This window comes from Myodes glareolus, chromosome 11, assembly GCF_982192425.1.
Source record: "Myodes glareolus chromosome 11, mMyoGla1.1, whole genome shotgun sequence".
Taxonomy (NCBI): Eukaryota; Metazoa; Chordata; class Mammalia; order Rodentia; family Cricetidae; genus Myodes; species Myodes glareolus.
In genome coordinates, this window is record NC_142036.1 from 38641444 (window position 1) to 38658206 (window position 16763).

The window sequence follows — 16763 nt, forward strand, 5'->3', positions numbered from 1 at the left end:
GAGGGGTTTGGGAGGTGATTGTGTTTTGTTTTGTTTTTAAAGACAGAATCTTGCTATGTATCCCAGGTTCATTTTGAATCTAACTATGTATGTGTATGTCTCAGCCTCCTGAGTACTCTAATGTGGGATTAGAGGTCTGTTCCACATACCCAGTGGAACAGGGTTTCTTATTCCTGTAATGAAAACTACTTAGATGTCTTAAGATTCAGTGCTGTTTCTAATCAGTGTTTGATTTTCAAATGAGTGTGATGGGGCTTGGGGCCATTTGTCAGGGAAAGCAGAAAGGGGTGATAGAAAACAAGGTGTTTGCCAAAAAATGTGACACTGAGTCGATCCATAGGACCCACATGGTGGGAAGAAAAGCATCGCTCACTGGCAACGAGCTCTTAAAAATTTGTAAAGCAACTAACAAGAAACAATAATGGGTCACCATATCTCTCTATTTATGCAGTATTGAGAATGAACTTGAGGCATAGTAATACATATTTTAAAATGTTTTTTAATATTCAAAGGGAATCAACATTGTAACAAACCAACCCTCTGCTGGGTAATGTCAGAGGTCCTGTGCATATGCAATGCAGGACCAGTACTAAGCTCTTCTTTCAGTGTGATGACAAGTCTAAATCCCCGTGGCTTTGCCAGCTGATCCTTATATGTAGTTTCAAGTTCTATTGCTACATGAATGTGAGCATATAAAGAACATTTCAAAATCAGAGCTTAAATCGGAACATAAGAAACCACCTACATATTTGCACAGATGAACACAAATTCCACACCCGTAAGGATTTTTTTACTTCATTAGTCTTTTACGGTCATTAATTAGAAAGTTCAAAATTTTAGTTCATTTTCTGCATCACTAGATTGACCCCAGAGTGTCACAACCTGAAAGATCAAAGAAGTAAAGGAGCAGCCACTAGAGAGAATTCTTACCTCTACTGAATCCTCAGACCAAATAGGGTTGAGCTCCTGTCTTCTCCTGCCTTATATTCCTCTCTCTGCCTAGCCATATCACTTCCTATCTCTACTTCCCTAGTGCTGGGATCAAAGGTATGAGCTCTGTTTTTCTTTTAGACTAGTTAAATCTCCAGTAGCCCAGTGTGGCCTTGAATTCCTGATCTCCCTGCTGCTTCCACCTCCCAAGTGTTAGGATTAAAGGTGTGTGCTACCACTGCCTTGCCTCTATGGTTAACTAGAGGCTTAGCTCTTCACTAAGAAGAGCTTTATTTGTTGGAGCACAAACAAAATATCACCTTTCCCCTTTTTTGTCTAAAAAAGAAAAGATAACTAATATAGGGAAAAATATGTACAATAAATACAATAACTATATGCAATATTACAGACTATAAAAGCATCAACAATGTCTAATTCATTAACAATTGACAAATTCAGAGAAAATCCTTCATTATCTTATTTTGGTGATAATTCACTTTCTATTCTAACTTGCATTACAAAACCTATCTTTTTATGCCTCTCAACCTTATACACTTTACATTTCTTTAGTGAATTTTTTTTTCTGAATCTGGTAACAAGGAAAACTATAACTATAAAGTCTTCAACTCCATCAGAGACCCAAGAAGGAAATAATATTACCTGAGTAAGCAGGAAGTGCAAGCAAGCAACTCCCAAAAAAATATATAACAAATGATAGTTGACTGTCTGGACAGTCACCCAAGGTTCCCCTGCAACATTGGGGCAGCCATCTTCTACCTACAGGCCTCGCATACCTGGCAGACTTTTCTGTGAAGCAGGATATTCTTAAGAGGATATTCTTAAGGGTTACTCTACCTTGCTTTGACAAAGTTCAACAGTCACTTTCTTTTGTGTCCTGTTTGTCCAATTTGGGTAGCACACTGTCAGCAGTCAAGGCAAAGGCACTTTCTTGCCCAGTGGCTAACTTTTGCCACAAAGAAAGTAAACACCCTGTGGAGTTTCTTTGGTACCCATCATCTTCTCTGAAGTTGATTGATGCTGCCAGGAGCAGACATGTCTCATTATCATTAAAGAGAGAGAGACAGGGAGAGCCTGTGTTATTAAAACATCTTAAAGGCCATATTCTGTAGATATCTGAAGTCTTTGAAGATCACCCGTATGCCTAAAATATATGTTTGACCTTGAAAACATACCTAACATGACTACAAGTTCGATTGTAATAGATGATTAACTACTAACCTGCATTTCCTTGTTATCCTAAATAGCTGATAATAATAAGGGCTAAATATCTGCATTACATTGTTAAATGAGTTGCATAGGTATAATACATTGAACAAGGTTAGAAATGTATGTACATATGTTCTAACAAAAATAATCTTAAATTTGTATCAATATACAAAAATCCATATCAATGTAAATTATGTAAAACTAATAGTTGCTTTTTTGGTTTAAAAGTAAATTCAATAATCTACCCTTATCCTACTACACTCTTCCTCTGTGACTGGCTGGGTGACTGGCCCCTGGTGTCCTCTCTCGTTGTTCTCTTCTTGCTCTTTCTGTTTGTCCTCTCTGCCTGCCAGCCCCACCAGTCCTTTCTCCTGCCTCACGATTGGCTGTTCCGCTCTTTATTAGACATGGGATTTATACAGGCAAAGAATTATTGCTTCACAGTTAAACAAATGCAGCATAAACAAAAGCAACATACATAATATTCTACAACACTTTGCTATGCTCTCTTTTTCTTCTCTCTTTGAGCCTACTCTATGCATAGCTCTTGGTGTAATCCTGATCTGAGATTCATCCTCAAGGAGGTATTTATCCTTGCCGTGAAAGTGAGCCCTTGCTGACAGATTTGGTCTGTTTTATTGCGGGGGGGGGGGGGGGTTGTCTAGAACTTTTTCTGGCACACAGTAAGCACTGGAGTATATTGTTGTTTAATAACATTTTATGTGCATTCATGTGTGCCATAGTACCCATGTGGAGGTTAGAAACCTTCTTTTGAGAATAAATTCTCTCCCGCCATGTGGGTTCTGTCATAGAACTCAGGTCACCAGACCTGGTAGTAATCACCTTTATGTGCTGAACATCTCATCAGCCTCAGGATGTTTTCCAAATGCTTTTGCTTCCCTGCCACACAGCATCTCCTCTATGTTCTGAGTATCCTTGGTAAGAGTCTTAATTTTTAGGTGATGATCTTAAAGTTGGATTGTCAATATGTAGCCTAGACTGGCTTTGAACTCACTGTCCTTGTCACTCAGTCTCCTTAATGTCGGCATTACAGGCTTTCACCACCATTCCTAACTTGAGCACTTTTTCTGTAGTTGATGTTATTTAATTTGATGACACATTTTATTATATGGGGTAAGTAGTCTGAAGAAGAACATATTCACTGTTTTATTGAACCTTTTATAAATGCAAATGTTTATGTGTAAAAAGAGTTATTAACAAGTGTAGTGAGAATCAACGTTAGTTTTCTCAAAGTGCTAGAAAAATCCCAAAGACTGGGTGTTTGTTACTTTTGGTGTCTAAATGTTCGATTGCCTGGCCCTGTTACCTTCCTTTGAAGAGATATTTTGGAAACTGATTTCCTGAGTAAGTGAAGTCAGGAATCTCAGCAATTCTTGCATGTAGAAAGAATGTCATGTTTACCTGCCTTTTCCTGCCTTTTATTTAATAAGTTCAGGACTATTAAGTCCTGGACTCCCTGTCTAGGTGTCTCTGCTCAGCTGTATCATTGTAAAACAGCGGTTAAATAGTCGAGTTCTGGTATTCCTGAGAATTTACTCTATTGCCCATATTGCCATATTTAATATTTAGATAGCAGAGTCCAGCCATCCTAGAGAGCATTTCTCCTACAAAAGTGTTTCAGGAGAACTCCAGAGTTTTCTTTTAAGCTGTTAAATCCCCAGTTGTCCTTTTTATTGAACACAAAACCTTTTCTGTGCCTTAGTAGTATAGAAGTGTCTTTGAACCTTTTCTTTGCTGTGTGGTTTTGTATTCTGCTGCACCCACATCTTTTCAGTCATACTGTCCCAGCAGTCTCCTAGAAGGCCGTCAGAACCTCGTTTGTATTAAGTTTCTAGGTCTTTATGCTAGCCTTCCTTCAACTTCTCTCTTGGCAAAATTTGTAGAAGAAACACATAGTAGCAAAATATCTGGGGAGGCTGTTGTGGGAATGGAAGTATACAGGCAAACAGATAGAAAATAAATATTTTATAGACAGTATCATCTGATCTGTGTATCATTCATAGAATTGTTTAGAAAGAGAAAAGGGTAAGAAAGGAAGAGCTGGTCCTTTAATGTTTTCATTTCCTGTCTCAGGACAAGGGCTTTTAAGTCTCAAGTGCTTTTTTCATACAGATTCTTGGACCATCCAGTGCCAAAACCCCACTTTCAGGTTTTGTCTTAAGCAGCAAAGGCTAAGAATGCCAAGCCCACCCTTGTAACACTCAGAGGCTTCTGTTTTGGTAAGGTGTGTCTTGTTTGTTTGCTGTTTATAAAAGAATGGTTATTAAATAATAGCTGGCTATGATTAAGATTATGAGCAGAGAGATCAGAGTTTTAGGTGAGTTATCAAGTATTTGGCTGTTAATAATTTTATTACAGTGCTGCTATTCGTGTAGTAAAGTGCACAGATTTTAGGTTATCCCTAAGTCAATATCATGTAATTCCCACCCAGGTCACAGTGTGTGCCGCTTCTCACCCCATTCTATTTTGTTTTTCTGCAGGGTTTCTCTGCAGACCAGTCTGGCCATGAATTCAGAGATTTGCCTGCCTCTGCCTCCCAAGTGCTGGGATTAAAGGTTTGTGCCCAGAAATCTTACTTTTGAAGCTGAAGACTCAAACGCATGTTCTTGATTATGGTATATATTACATTAAAAAACTAAACTAAAAATGTCTGCTGTTTCGGCAGGTGACCCCTGGGTATGCCTGTTAAAGCAGGATTATAGTTAGGAACCAAGTTACTTTGATAGCCCCCACTTTATACATAGACTCTTGGAAAGTTTATAGCTGTTTGTTGTAGGCAGTGTCTGTCCAGGAGGGCTTAGAAGTTTCTGTGAATGCTGATATGTGTCTCACTGAGAGTTTGTAGCTGTCTTTATAGGCAGTGTCTGTATGGGAGGGCCTAGACGTTTTCATGAGTTCTGAAATAGACCTTACCTTCCTCATGACATGGTGAGAGTCCCAAGAAACCAGGAGTACCACTGTTTATCAAAAAAAAAAAAAAAATTTTTTTAATGAATAGAATACAGTTGACACAGCTTCAAGATCTTGGGGCCTGGGAGATGTCTGAGCAGGTAAAATAGGTAGACTGCAAGACCAGCTAAAAAGGCCAATGCCAGCATTTCTGTGGTGGGATTGCCCTCTGAATCTCAAGGCTCAACACAGTAGCAGAAACAAAAGAGACCCTGCCTCATGAAGATAGAAGACCAAAATTGACTCTGGACAGTTGTGTTCTCTCTCTCTCTCTCTCTCTCTCTCTCTCTCTCTCTCACACACACACACACACACACACACACACACATCGTTTATTTAAAAAACAAGAATAACTACAAGATTAATTTGACAGTGGTTACTAAAGATAGTCTTCTGGGGCTGGGACAGTAGTTCAGTATTAGAGAGCTGTTTAACCTGTGTGAGGTCCTAGGACTGAATCTTTAGCTTCAATTCCAGAACTATGAAAAACAAAACCAAAAATGGCATTGTGCCATCTTTCCATTTTGGTGGGTTAACATGCTAATTATTTTAGCTATGTGTAAGTGCTGAAAATTGTTGAGGCTACTGCCTTCTGAGGGATTCTCCCAGCTTCTGGTAGTTTTTTTCTCATGCATGTGCAGATCTGTTCTTGCCAAAGCTCAGTAGAACCTCAAATCAGGTCCCCAAAGTATACCCTTTACATTCCTACGTACTGCCCAACAAGGACCTAGCCACTTTGGCCTCTCCAGTTCTGATTCTAACTGACAAGACTGGGTCCACCTTCTCTGTGTAGCAGTCTGGAATTTATATCTAGGTAGCATGGAGCACCCAAAGGTTTACCCTGCTTCCTGTCTTTGCAGCACACTCTTCTGTTGCCTTGTGTCTGAGAGTCATTATGCTCTGTACTTTGTCCAGCCTTCCACTGTTCACAGTAGGAAGATAAGTCTTGTCCCGTATAAAGCAGCACTAGAAGTCTCTAAAAGTGGAGGGAAAGGCTGGGGATGTAGTTCAGTTGGTTGAATGCTTACTTTGAAGTCACAGAGCCCTTGTTTGATCCTTAGCCCTGCACTAAACCAGGCATGGTGGCACACAGCTCTAAATCCAGAGGGGGAAGCAGGAGGATCCAAAATTTGAGGTCACTTTCTGATACTTGGAATATACGTGTGGTGTTGTGAATGAGACTGGCCCTCAAACATTCATATGTGCATGCTTAGTTCCTATTTGGTGACCTGTCTGAGAAGGATTAGAATGTGTGACCTTGTTGGAGGAAGTGTGTCATTGGGGATGGACTTTGTTTCCAAAGCCCATGCTAGGCTCAGTGACTTTCTTCCTGCTGCCTCTGAATCAGGATGTAAAGCTCTCAGCTACTGTTCCAGGAGCATGCCTGCATGCATGCCACCCTCCACACTCCCTGCAGTGATGATAAAGGACTAATCTGAAACTGTAAGCAAGCCCCTAATTAAATACTTTTTTAGCCAGGTATGGTAACACAGGCCTTTAACCTCAGTGCTTGGGAGGCAAAGACAGGCAGATCTCTCTGAGTTTAAGGCCAACCTGGTCTACATAGTGAGTTTCAGGGCATCCAGGGCTATGTAGAGAGACCCATAGGTATAATTTTCTGTCCCACCAGCCAGCTCCCAAATAATAACACAGATTTGTTATTAGTTATAAATGTTTTGCCAATAATTTAGGCTGGTTACTACCTAATTCTTACATTCTAAACTAACCCATATTTTCTATCTATTCTACTACGTGGTTCGGCACCTTTCTTCAGCACAGCATGTTTATCTTGTTTCTCCCTGGAGAGTCCTCCTTCATCCCAGCACTCTCCCTGTCCACAAGTCCCACCTAACCTCTTCTGCCTAAGTATTGGCCATTTAGCTCTGTATTAAACCAATGAGAACACATTTTCACAGTATACAGAAAGATTATTCCACAACAGAGACCCTGTCTCAAAAATAAAAAACAACAGCAACTTTCTTTTGTCAAAGTAACCTTGGTCATAGTATACTTTAATAGCAATAAAAACTCTTTAAGACTCCAGACGATTGTGGTGCACAGCCTTAATTCCGGCACACTTGGGAGGCAAAGGCAGGCGGATTTCTGTGAATTTGAGTCCAGCCTGGTCTACATAGAGAGTTCCAGAACAGCCAAAGCTGTTACGCAAAGAAACCCTGTCTCGAAAAACAAAACAAACAAACAAAAGTTCTGGTAGATAAAAAGAAAACAAAGAAAATGGTTATCTTTTTCTTCTATTCCTTAGTATTATTTTGTTTTTTGTTTTTTTTTTAGGCAAAGAATGTATACAACAGTTGGCTGAGAACACCAGGTATTTCAGGAGACGCCTGAAAGAAATGGGCTTCATCATCTATGGCAATGAAGACTCCCCGGTGGTGCCTTTGATGCTCTACATGCCGGCCAAGATTGGGTACTTTTCGGGAAAGGCCACAAACTGGTCTGTCATTAGACAGAAAGATATGTTGGGGTGGAGGGGAGAGAAGTTGGCATTCCTGTGTTGCTACATGGGCAGGATTTTTTTTCCTTGCTTGCTCTTTTAAAGACGATCTCACTGTGTAGCCCTGGCTGGCCAGGAAGTCACTATCTATAGATCAGACTTCCTCACCGCATTGGCCTGCCTCTGCCTCCCAGGCGCTGAGATTAAAGGTGTGCACCACCACACCTGCCATGGGCTGCCTTTTATTCCCAAGTAATGTGAACAAATTAAGGGAAGATAAAACACAAAGCAAAATTTGGTAAACAAAGCCAAACCATTAGAATTCATTATTTAGTCAGGATTCTGCTGTGGAGTAAGGCACAAGATAGCTGTGGTGAACTTGTTGTGTAAGAGCTGTGGAGTTTGGGGGACCTGCTGGTCTGCAGAGCCCCAAAAGCAGCCTGTCCTACTTTCCCAAGTAGGGAAAGAAAAAAAAGGAGGAATTCCTGGCCAGTCAGTTACTCCCGCTGTACCTGTCGCAAGTCCTCTGTCCTCACAGTCTCAAAACTTACTGTTTTTTAACACAGGTTTGTTTGAAATCTTAACCACTGTTACATTTCAGGGACAGGCTATCACCTATAGCAGATTTTATCAGAATTGATCCTTGCCAATTACATTCTTCCACCTTTGTGGAATAACTATCAGAGGACTGGAAAAGCAGAGATTTTTTGGGCCAGCAGCCAGGTAGTGGTGGTGTGAGCCTTTAATCCCAGCAGGGAGGCAGAGGCAGGCGGGTCTCCTTGGGTTGAAGCCCAGCCTGATCAACACAGCACGTTCTAGGACAGCCAGGGTTGTTACACAAAGAAACCCTGTTTTGTTTTTTTTTTTAGGGGGGGGGGCAGGGAGACTGAGCAGGTGCAGGCATCAAGCTAGTAAGACTTTGTACTTTCTGCTTATTATACTTCTTGGTTTCTTTTGTTGTTGTTTTGTTTTTGGAGGCAGGATTTCTCTATTTTGCCCTGGTTAGTTCTCTGTGTTGCCGTAGAATTAGCTCTGTAGATCAGGCTAGGCTCAAACTCAGATCCACCTACCTCTGTCTATTAAAGTCACCATGTCTGGCTACATCTCTTGGTTTTCCTTTTGTAGTGCCTTTGGGCGGGAGATGCTGAAGCGGAACATTGGTGTAGTTGTGGTGGGATTTCCTGCTACCCCAATCATTGAGTCCAGAGCCAGATTTTGCCTGTCAGCAGCTCATACCAAAGAAATACTTGATACAGTAAGTACCTTGGAGTCAGTACGGCACATACTAAAAGGGGCTGTATAGCAGATGGTACCAGTCACTTGATGTTCTGGAACATCTAGGTTTTTTTTTTTATTAAGGTTTATTTTATGTGTATGAGTGTTTTATGTGTATGCTGTGTGTGTGTGTGTGTGTGTGTGTGTGTGTGTGTGCACGTGTACCACATGCACGCTTGGTGCCATGGATCGCCAAGAACTGGAGGTACAGACAGTTGTGAGCTGTCATGTGGGCGCTGGGAATTGAACCCATTTCCTCCAACCCAGTGCTCCTAATCACTGAGCCATTTCTCCAGCCCCGAGCACCTGGTTAGACAGGACAGACAGTGTTATCTTAAATGACTATTTCAAAGCAGTTGCCTAATCTTTCATATCGTCCACAAATCCAGTACCAGAGTTCTGGAGAACTTTCTAACTTCCTCTGTTTTGGTTTGTGACAGGGTCTTGCTAAGTAGCCCAGGTTGCCCCTGAACTAACAGTGTTCACACTAGAGATCCTCCTGTCTCAGCCTCCTGGCTGCTGGGATTATAGGTGTGGGCTACCTTACTCAATCAGCATCCATCCACTTGTAATGTTGTCTTTCTCATGATGCAGTCTAAAGCAGGACAGGTCTCTTCTCTCCAGCAGTTTCTAATTTAAATTTTCTCATTCGATGTTACATTTAAAAAACATTCCTCTCCTAAGCTTTCTTTCCTCCTTGTGTGGCTGCTGTGTGTTGATCACTCCACTCAAAAGGAACCTTGCAGGTTTTTCCCACAGCAGCCTAAGATACCCCCACCCAGCAAGTTCTTTATGCTGGTAATGGTTTCATTGTGGGTTTATTGGGAGAGAGGTGATATTATGCTTTTTTTTCTTTGCGGCATGCTGGTCTCCTACTCACAGAAACGTGTCTGTTTCTTTCTCCTGAGTAGTGAAATTACAGACATGTGCCATTATACTTGGCTAAGATCTACTAGTCTTAAGGAATTTTTTAAATCGTTCTTTTTAAAAGTATTATAATAATTTAATTGAAGTTTGGAGATTTGTTTGTTTCCAATATCAGGCATGATTGTCCTCTTGTGTTGAAAATGAAATTTGGAAGACTCATATTTGTCAATTACAAATCTAATTATACCCTATAGTAGCTAAAGCTGAATACCAGCACAAGGATTGCAGTTAGACTAGAGACTTGGAATGGGAGCCGAGGTCAGTTGATTGTTGACAGGGCACCGGGGGTAGGCAGTAAGCAAAAGATAGTTTCTAAAGCAAGCAGTGCCAGCATGGATGCCCAGTGAAGCTGCAACCCTGCAGCGTGGACAGACCTGCAAGCTGTGCTAACTGAAAGAAGCTAGACACAGCTGTGACTTAGGATTCCACTCATAAGGAATGCCCATAGTGGGCGACTCTGCTGTGTCAGAGAATACACTGGTGGTTGAGGGAGCTTAGAGGTAAAGCAGGGGTGCAGAGCAGTAAACATACTGAGTGTGGGAGTTAATCAGGAGACAGAGAAAGCCTGGTCTGCAGAGCCGGTTCCAAGACAGCCAGGGCTACACAGAAACCCTGTCTCGAAGAGCCAAGAGAGATAGAGACCGAGACTTTCTACACTTAGTGAAGTGATGGAAATTGCACCTGCTGGGATTATACTAGAAGCACTGAATTATGTCCAGTAAGAAGTTGGGTTTTGTAGAATGTGGGTCATATTTCAATAAAGTTATTTTTCCACATAATGGGAAGAACAGTAGCATCAGCTGTGGGAGGGCAGCTGTATGAACCTGTTTCCTTACTTGGTCTGTACTGAATGTGTTTTTCTCTTAGTTCATCCTGTGTCTTGAGCAGAGGTCACTCTAATTATTTGCTAAAACATGGTACCATATAATGGTTCTTTACTCCTAACCAAATAACCTCACTAAGGGCCGACAGTTTCTATTAGAAATTTGTTTTTTATGTAGATTAAACTTACCTGGGGTTGTGAATGTTGGCATATGCCCATAGTCCTAGGTGCCCAGAAGTCTGAAGCAGGAAGATCACTTGAGCTCCAGACTTTCAGATCAGCTTGAGAAGTTTATTGAGATTCCACATCAAATAACAAAAAGCATTCAAAAGCCTTGTGTGAAGTACTTGCTGTGAGAACAGAGCTCTTACCCGCATCCCCTTGGGCACTGTGAGCTTGTTTGCTCACTGACTGTTCCTAACCACTTTCCTTTTTACACTGATGGGAAAAAAATGAGGTGCTCCTGAAGTCACAGTTTGTAAATATCCTTTTCTTTGCGTTCTGAGTCACGTACCCTTCTGTTTCAAATGTATAAATCCTCTGTCAGAACCAAGGAAATAAATGGGTTCCCCTGTCTGAAGTTCAGAGTCGACTGTCTGTGTGGAGTCTTCAGTTAAGCCTGGCTTCAGAGGTACTGTGTTCTGATAGCACAGTGAAGTCCAACGCTTACTCTTTATAGTTTTCACATCTTGGAATAAAGAACAGGCAAACTCAACTTTATGTTGGTAAACCGTTCTAAAATATACATTTTAAAAAACATCTTATTACAATTTTTATTTAGTGTGCTTTTGAGTATGGGTATAGGTTCAAACATGCCATAACTTGAAGATGGAGGTCAAAGGGTAAGTTGCAGGAATTGGTTCTTTCCACTACGTGGGTCCTAGGGATTGATCTCGGGTTGTGAGGCTTTGTGGAAGACGCCTTTACCAGCTGAGCACCTCACTGACCCAAGGTGTGTGTTTTCATGCAGCATTATAGCTGGGATCTTGACAGGAAGCCTGTCCCTTTCCTACCGAGCACATTACACTTAGAAGAATTGTGGCCTTTGTGGTGCATGCTTGGGTTCCTGTGCCCATCTGACGGCCAGGCTGGGCTCTTGCTCTGATGCTGTTATCTAGCTTCAGCTGTGTACAACCTTTCCTGAGTACTCGAATTCAGTGTGTCCCACCGAGATAGCCGTACCACTGGTCGTTCCAGGAAAGTGTTGGGCATGCTTGCATCCTGCTTGTCCTGGCTGACCCCTGTCTTGTGTGTTTTAGGCTTTAAAGGAGATAGATGAAGTCGGGGACCTGTTGCAGCTGAAGTACTCACGGCGTCGGTTGGTGCCTCTGTTGGACAGGCCCTTTGATGAGACTACCTATGAGGAAACAGAAGACTGAGCCTTTTTGGTGCTCCCTAGAGGGGGAATCTCCCTCCCAGGACAGCGTGTGGCCTTTCTGAGCCAGTTCCAGGAACCACACTTCAGTGACCACCTCACGTGAAAGACATTTCTGAAACTACTGAAGGTGGCCACCTCCACTCCAAATGGCATTTTGTAAATAGTAAAAAACAAACTGCTTCACATTCTTCCTTTGTTTGCTAAGTCTCACCTTTATATACATATAAATAATTACTTTGCCCATTAAAAAATGTTTTATTTTATAACTATTCTACTTGTGAAATCACGCTGACCCTTGCCTATGCCTTACAGCACAGGCATTCCCCACTCCAGCCACCTCATGAACTTGGATCCATCAAGACTTACTCTGGCCCTGGCTCTCCAGCCTTGAGTCTCACTGGCCCTCTCCCTAGGGAGTAAGTGCCTTCTGCTGACTTCCTGTCCAGGTCTCAGAAGTCGCCCCCCCTGGTAGCCCTTATTTAACTAGTCAAGTTAATCAACCAAAGCATCTGTCTTTAGTCTTCAATGTTAACAATGCCAAGAAGTTTATTATGTGGCCCCCACACACAAGGCCTCCCTAGACTGTTCTTACTCTGTTGTTGTGGTGGTGGTCACCAGATAGTTTATTCATTGGTAGATATTTCTTCATATGGTCATAGACTGAAGATGTATCCAGAGTTTGGGTTCTTCCCCACATCTAACCCTAATGCTTCCCACCTCCAAAGTTATGACAGCCTCTGGCTGGTTCTGGGTCCAGAGTAGGATTTGACGTGGTAAAGGAGAGTGTTGGTTAGTCCTTTGCCCGGTCCGCCTCATCATCAGTGGTATAAGTTTTCCTTGTAGATGCTGACCCACTTAAACAGTGCTCTTCCAAACGCCGGTTCTTCTACTCTTGACGTCCTAAGACGACCCTACCCAGCATCTGGGGCTGGCTTCTCTTGAGCTTCTGTTGTGTATTTTTTTCCTTTGAGGAATTTCTGATCAAATACCTCTTTCCTAAACTGGAACAGCTTCTGTTTTTCTGTCACTACCAGGTCAGGGACTTCATCCAGAGCTTTGTGCTGCTTGACCAAAGAACACATCTGAAGAGCACCATTTGGAGTTACTTTTTTCTTTCAACCAAAGCTTAGTTGAAGAGAACTTTTGTCTTTATTGTACTGAAGATGAATTTATCTTTTAGTAGTGATCAAGTCTAGGGAACGATTGAGAACAGAATGAAAAGAGCTGTATAAAAGTATGTTCTATATGTCATTCTTTAAAATTGTTCTCTTTGTTGGTAAAGATGCCCCAACCTGATTCTCCTGGGACCTTCTTGTCTGCTGCAGTACATGGAAGAGAAAGCAGAAGTGGTGCTGTTGGTGAAGCTGTGTTCCCATGCCCTCTTGAGATCTGGGAGCTTTCAGCCCAGGAGATGGTCTGAGGTTGTATGTGACTTTCTTAAAGAATAGAAATGGAGCTTGGCAATGGCATCACACGCCTTTAGTCCCAGCACTTGGGAGGCAGAGGCAGGCGGATCTCTGTGAGCTTGAGGGCAGCCAGGGCTGCATAGTGAAACCTGTCTCAAAGGAAGAAAAAACAAAAGCAAATGATAAATAAAAGAACCACAGAAAGAGACAACTACATTTATAAAAAAGATTTCGTAACGAAGTCTTGTAAAGCTCAAAACATCTTGCTCACTTTCCCCCCGTGGAAGCTCACTGGAATACCAAGTATAGTTCCTTTAATGATATAGACATAAGGCTTGTAAAAGAAACCAACTTTAAGTGATGAACGTGTCTTTTAGCAGTCACTTCAAATTAAAGTGTTCTTGACAGGCATTTAAATTTTTATGTGTGTATCACTTGATGCACAGTTTACTTTGAAGAGAGAAAACTCGTGTGATCTACCTATGATCTCTGCATTCTAGAGAACAAAGTGGTATGTGCACATTATATGTGACTGGTTATTCGTAACTCTGTTATAGAAATCTCCCGTCCAGTCATGTCGTAGATTATTATCCAAGTTTGGGGGCAGTACAGGGGTAAAGTAGCCCAGCATTTGAGAATCTTAAAGAGATTCAAACAAGTCAGCTGCCACCACCAGACCTGACTGCTGATTGGCCTGCAAAGTGCAGCTCATCCTGGCGCTTTCCGTCCTGCCTTTCATTACCGTTGTCCTTACTCATTTCATGTGTGTTAGACCCACTTCACAGCCAACCAGAATCATACATAAGATGGGGCAAGGGCAGTGTGAGCATCTCCCCTCTGCAGTACCCCTGTTTAAGGGACCCAGCCCTCTTCAGTTCTTCATGCTCTTCAACTCCTCTAATCTAGGCAAGGTTCAAAATCAGCTTCTTCCTCGAATTCTCCAGCCTCACTTCTGCCTGTCCCTCTCTCTCCCTCTCTCTCCCCCTCCCTCCCTCCCTCCCTCCCTCCCTCCCTCTCCCCCCCTCTCCCTCCCTCTCTCTCCCCCTCCCTCCCCCCCTCTCTCTCTTTGGCTGAAGGGTGGAGCACCCTCATAGTGATTGTCTCTGATCCTTTGCTCGCCCTCCCTGTGCCTTCTTCAGAGGACTGACGTGTGCTGCAGGGTTGGGGGAGCTGCAGTGTAGACAGCCTGCTCCTTGCATGCACAACCATGCACTTCAGTGATCAGCAGGGGACTTTTTCTATCTTTATTAGTTGAGGGGCTCTACAACTGAGTGTCCATGACTGGCAGGGTGTGGCCGGATTACCTGGTATGTAACACACCCTGCAAAAAGTGGGCAGGATGAACAACTGACATAAATCTTGCGACTTTTTGGACAAAGTATCTACTACCAACTCCATTTTTCCAAATTGATGAATCTGCCTAATGGTTTGTAGTATTTTTGACAAAACCCATAGAAAATAACAACCGGTTCTCCTGTGTAAGTGACCGCTGTGGGTCAGGTATGGTGCACATCTGTAGTCCCACACTCGGGAGAGAAAGCTCTGGGGGTGAGGGTGGATTGATATGACTGAGTGCCAGGATGGTGTTAGAGGTAAAAAATACCTGGGTGTCCCTGTCACTTTGCTTCACGTGTGGGGTTAGAAGAAGAGGGAGAATAGTGTTCTTTCTGACTGCCCTGTGCCTGTGACGATCAGGAACTGTGGAGTACTTCCCACAGGTAAAATCACCTTAACCTGGGGCTATGAAGAGAGAGAGGGGTTCATAAAAGTGAGGATTCTGCTTGGCAGTTTATCAAAAAAGCTTTAGCCCCCATCCCACCCACCACCCAGTTCCAGAACCGATGGATGAGCCCTTACCTGTAAGCTCGGTGCCCAGCAGGCATCTTAATCCATTAAGCTGGTCAATCAAAATGCCTTCCATGTGAAGAAAAGCATGTCCTTCCTCCCCTCTGCCTTATCCACATGAAATGCGTGCTTGGGCTCATAGCCAGCCGCTGTGTCCAGTCAGATAACCAACTCAGAGCTCAGAGAAATGCTAAGGCCTTCCAGTGATCCCTTGCCTTGCCTTGCCTATAAAATGGAAGTTATCGGTGACTTGTGTTTTCCAAGCAGCTTTTTGCTGTAGAGTGAAGTGTTTCTAGGGAGGAAACACAAGGAGCCAATTTAAGCCCTTAATGAAAATGACCTTTTTCATCTTTGCTGAATCTGAAGGCTTTACGTTCACAGTTCACCCTTGGGAGCAGCGTGGGGGTTGGGGAGATGCGGGCAATATTGCATTCACTATAATATGGCCTTGCGTTGTAACCGTACCTGGTGTGCCGGAAGGAGGCGAGGCTCTCACCCTGCAGTCACTGTTTTTAATGAAGCAATACCTAAAGCTCTGTTTTTGGAGCAGTCGAGGTAGGTGGATTGGAAGGTGCCTGCAAGAACGGCACCCCCACGTGCTGCTGCTCTCCCCAGGTCAACTCAGTCGAGCACAGGTCCCAGGTCTCCTGAACAGATCCTGACTGTCATAGGCCTTCCAAATGAGTGGCGATCGCAACACCAAATGAGGTGGAGTAGTGACTTACCTTCCCCCTTATCTTTCCTCAGGATTGGTTTAGCCAGTAGTTGGAACTGAGAGCTTCCTTGTTAGGTCTTTCTCCACAGGACACAGAGGCCTTTTGTGTGAGCTTAGCCTGCATGCCCATAGTCTTGATGATCCCTCTCTGTACAGAGGCAGCTAGCAGTAAGGGATGGGGAGAGGCGAGCAGGTGTGAGAACTCAATTAGGGTGGTCCTGTTGACCCATGCATTCCCACTGACCGAGTTACTGTAAGCTGGAATCTGTAAGGTGTCCTGTGACCTAACCCTTTCCATTTGCTGCAATGTTCTTACCACCTGGGAATGTGGGGTTCTTTTGAATCTTACAAATGTCGCTCAGCTGTAGCCTTCTGCCTTCTTGCCAGATCATGATTTTTTTTAAATTTTATTTTGTATCGGATAACTGTGAAGCTATACATAGTAGGTTGTGGAGGGTATCCGTTTTCAGAGTACATGTTCATAATTAAAGGGGACCTACTTGAGATGAATCATCCCACAAATATTGTTTTGCCCTAATAAAATATTCAGAAACAGACATCTGCCTTTATTCATTCAGCCAATATCGGGCATTAACCTCAACGCCAGCAATTGCAAGTACACTGGGCATTAACAGCAGTGAAAAGACAGATGTGGACAAATGTGTGAACACCGTTTTACAGACTGCTAAGGGCTTGCATAGAGAACCCAAAAGGGATAATAGAAATGGGTAACAGAGAAGACTTGTCTGAGGAAGTGGAAAGTCTGATATGTTTCAGTAAAAGAAGACCTCAGTCGGGAGGCAGAGGTGAGA

The 16763-nt window shown here is 42.9% G+C and overlaps 1 protein-coding gene across 1 annotated transcript in view; it reads left to right on the plus strand.

Moving 5' to 3' along the window:
• Positions 1-16508, plus strand: part of Sptlc2 (serine palmitoyltransferase long chain base subunit 2) — a 73060-nt gene extending 56552 nt beyond the window's left edge. Inside the window, exons 10-12 of the mRNA XM_048449310.3 lie at positions 7420-7555; positions 8708-8837; positions 11867-16508. Coding sequence (XP_048305267.1) covers positions 7420-7555; positions 8708-8837; positions 11867-11986 — 386 coding nt within the window. The 3' untranslated portion in view covers positions 11987-16508. The remainder of the gene's footprint in view (positions 1-7419; positions 7556-8707; positions 8838-11866) is intronic.
• The last annotated feature ends 255 nt before the right edge of the window (positions 16509-16763 follow it).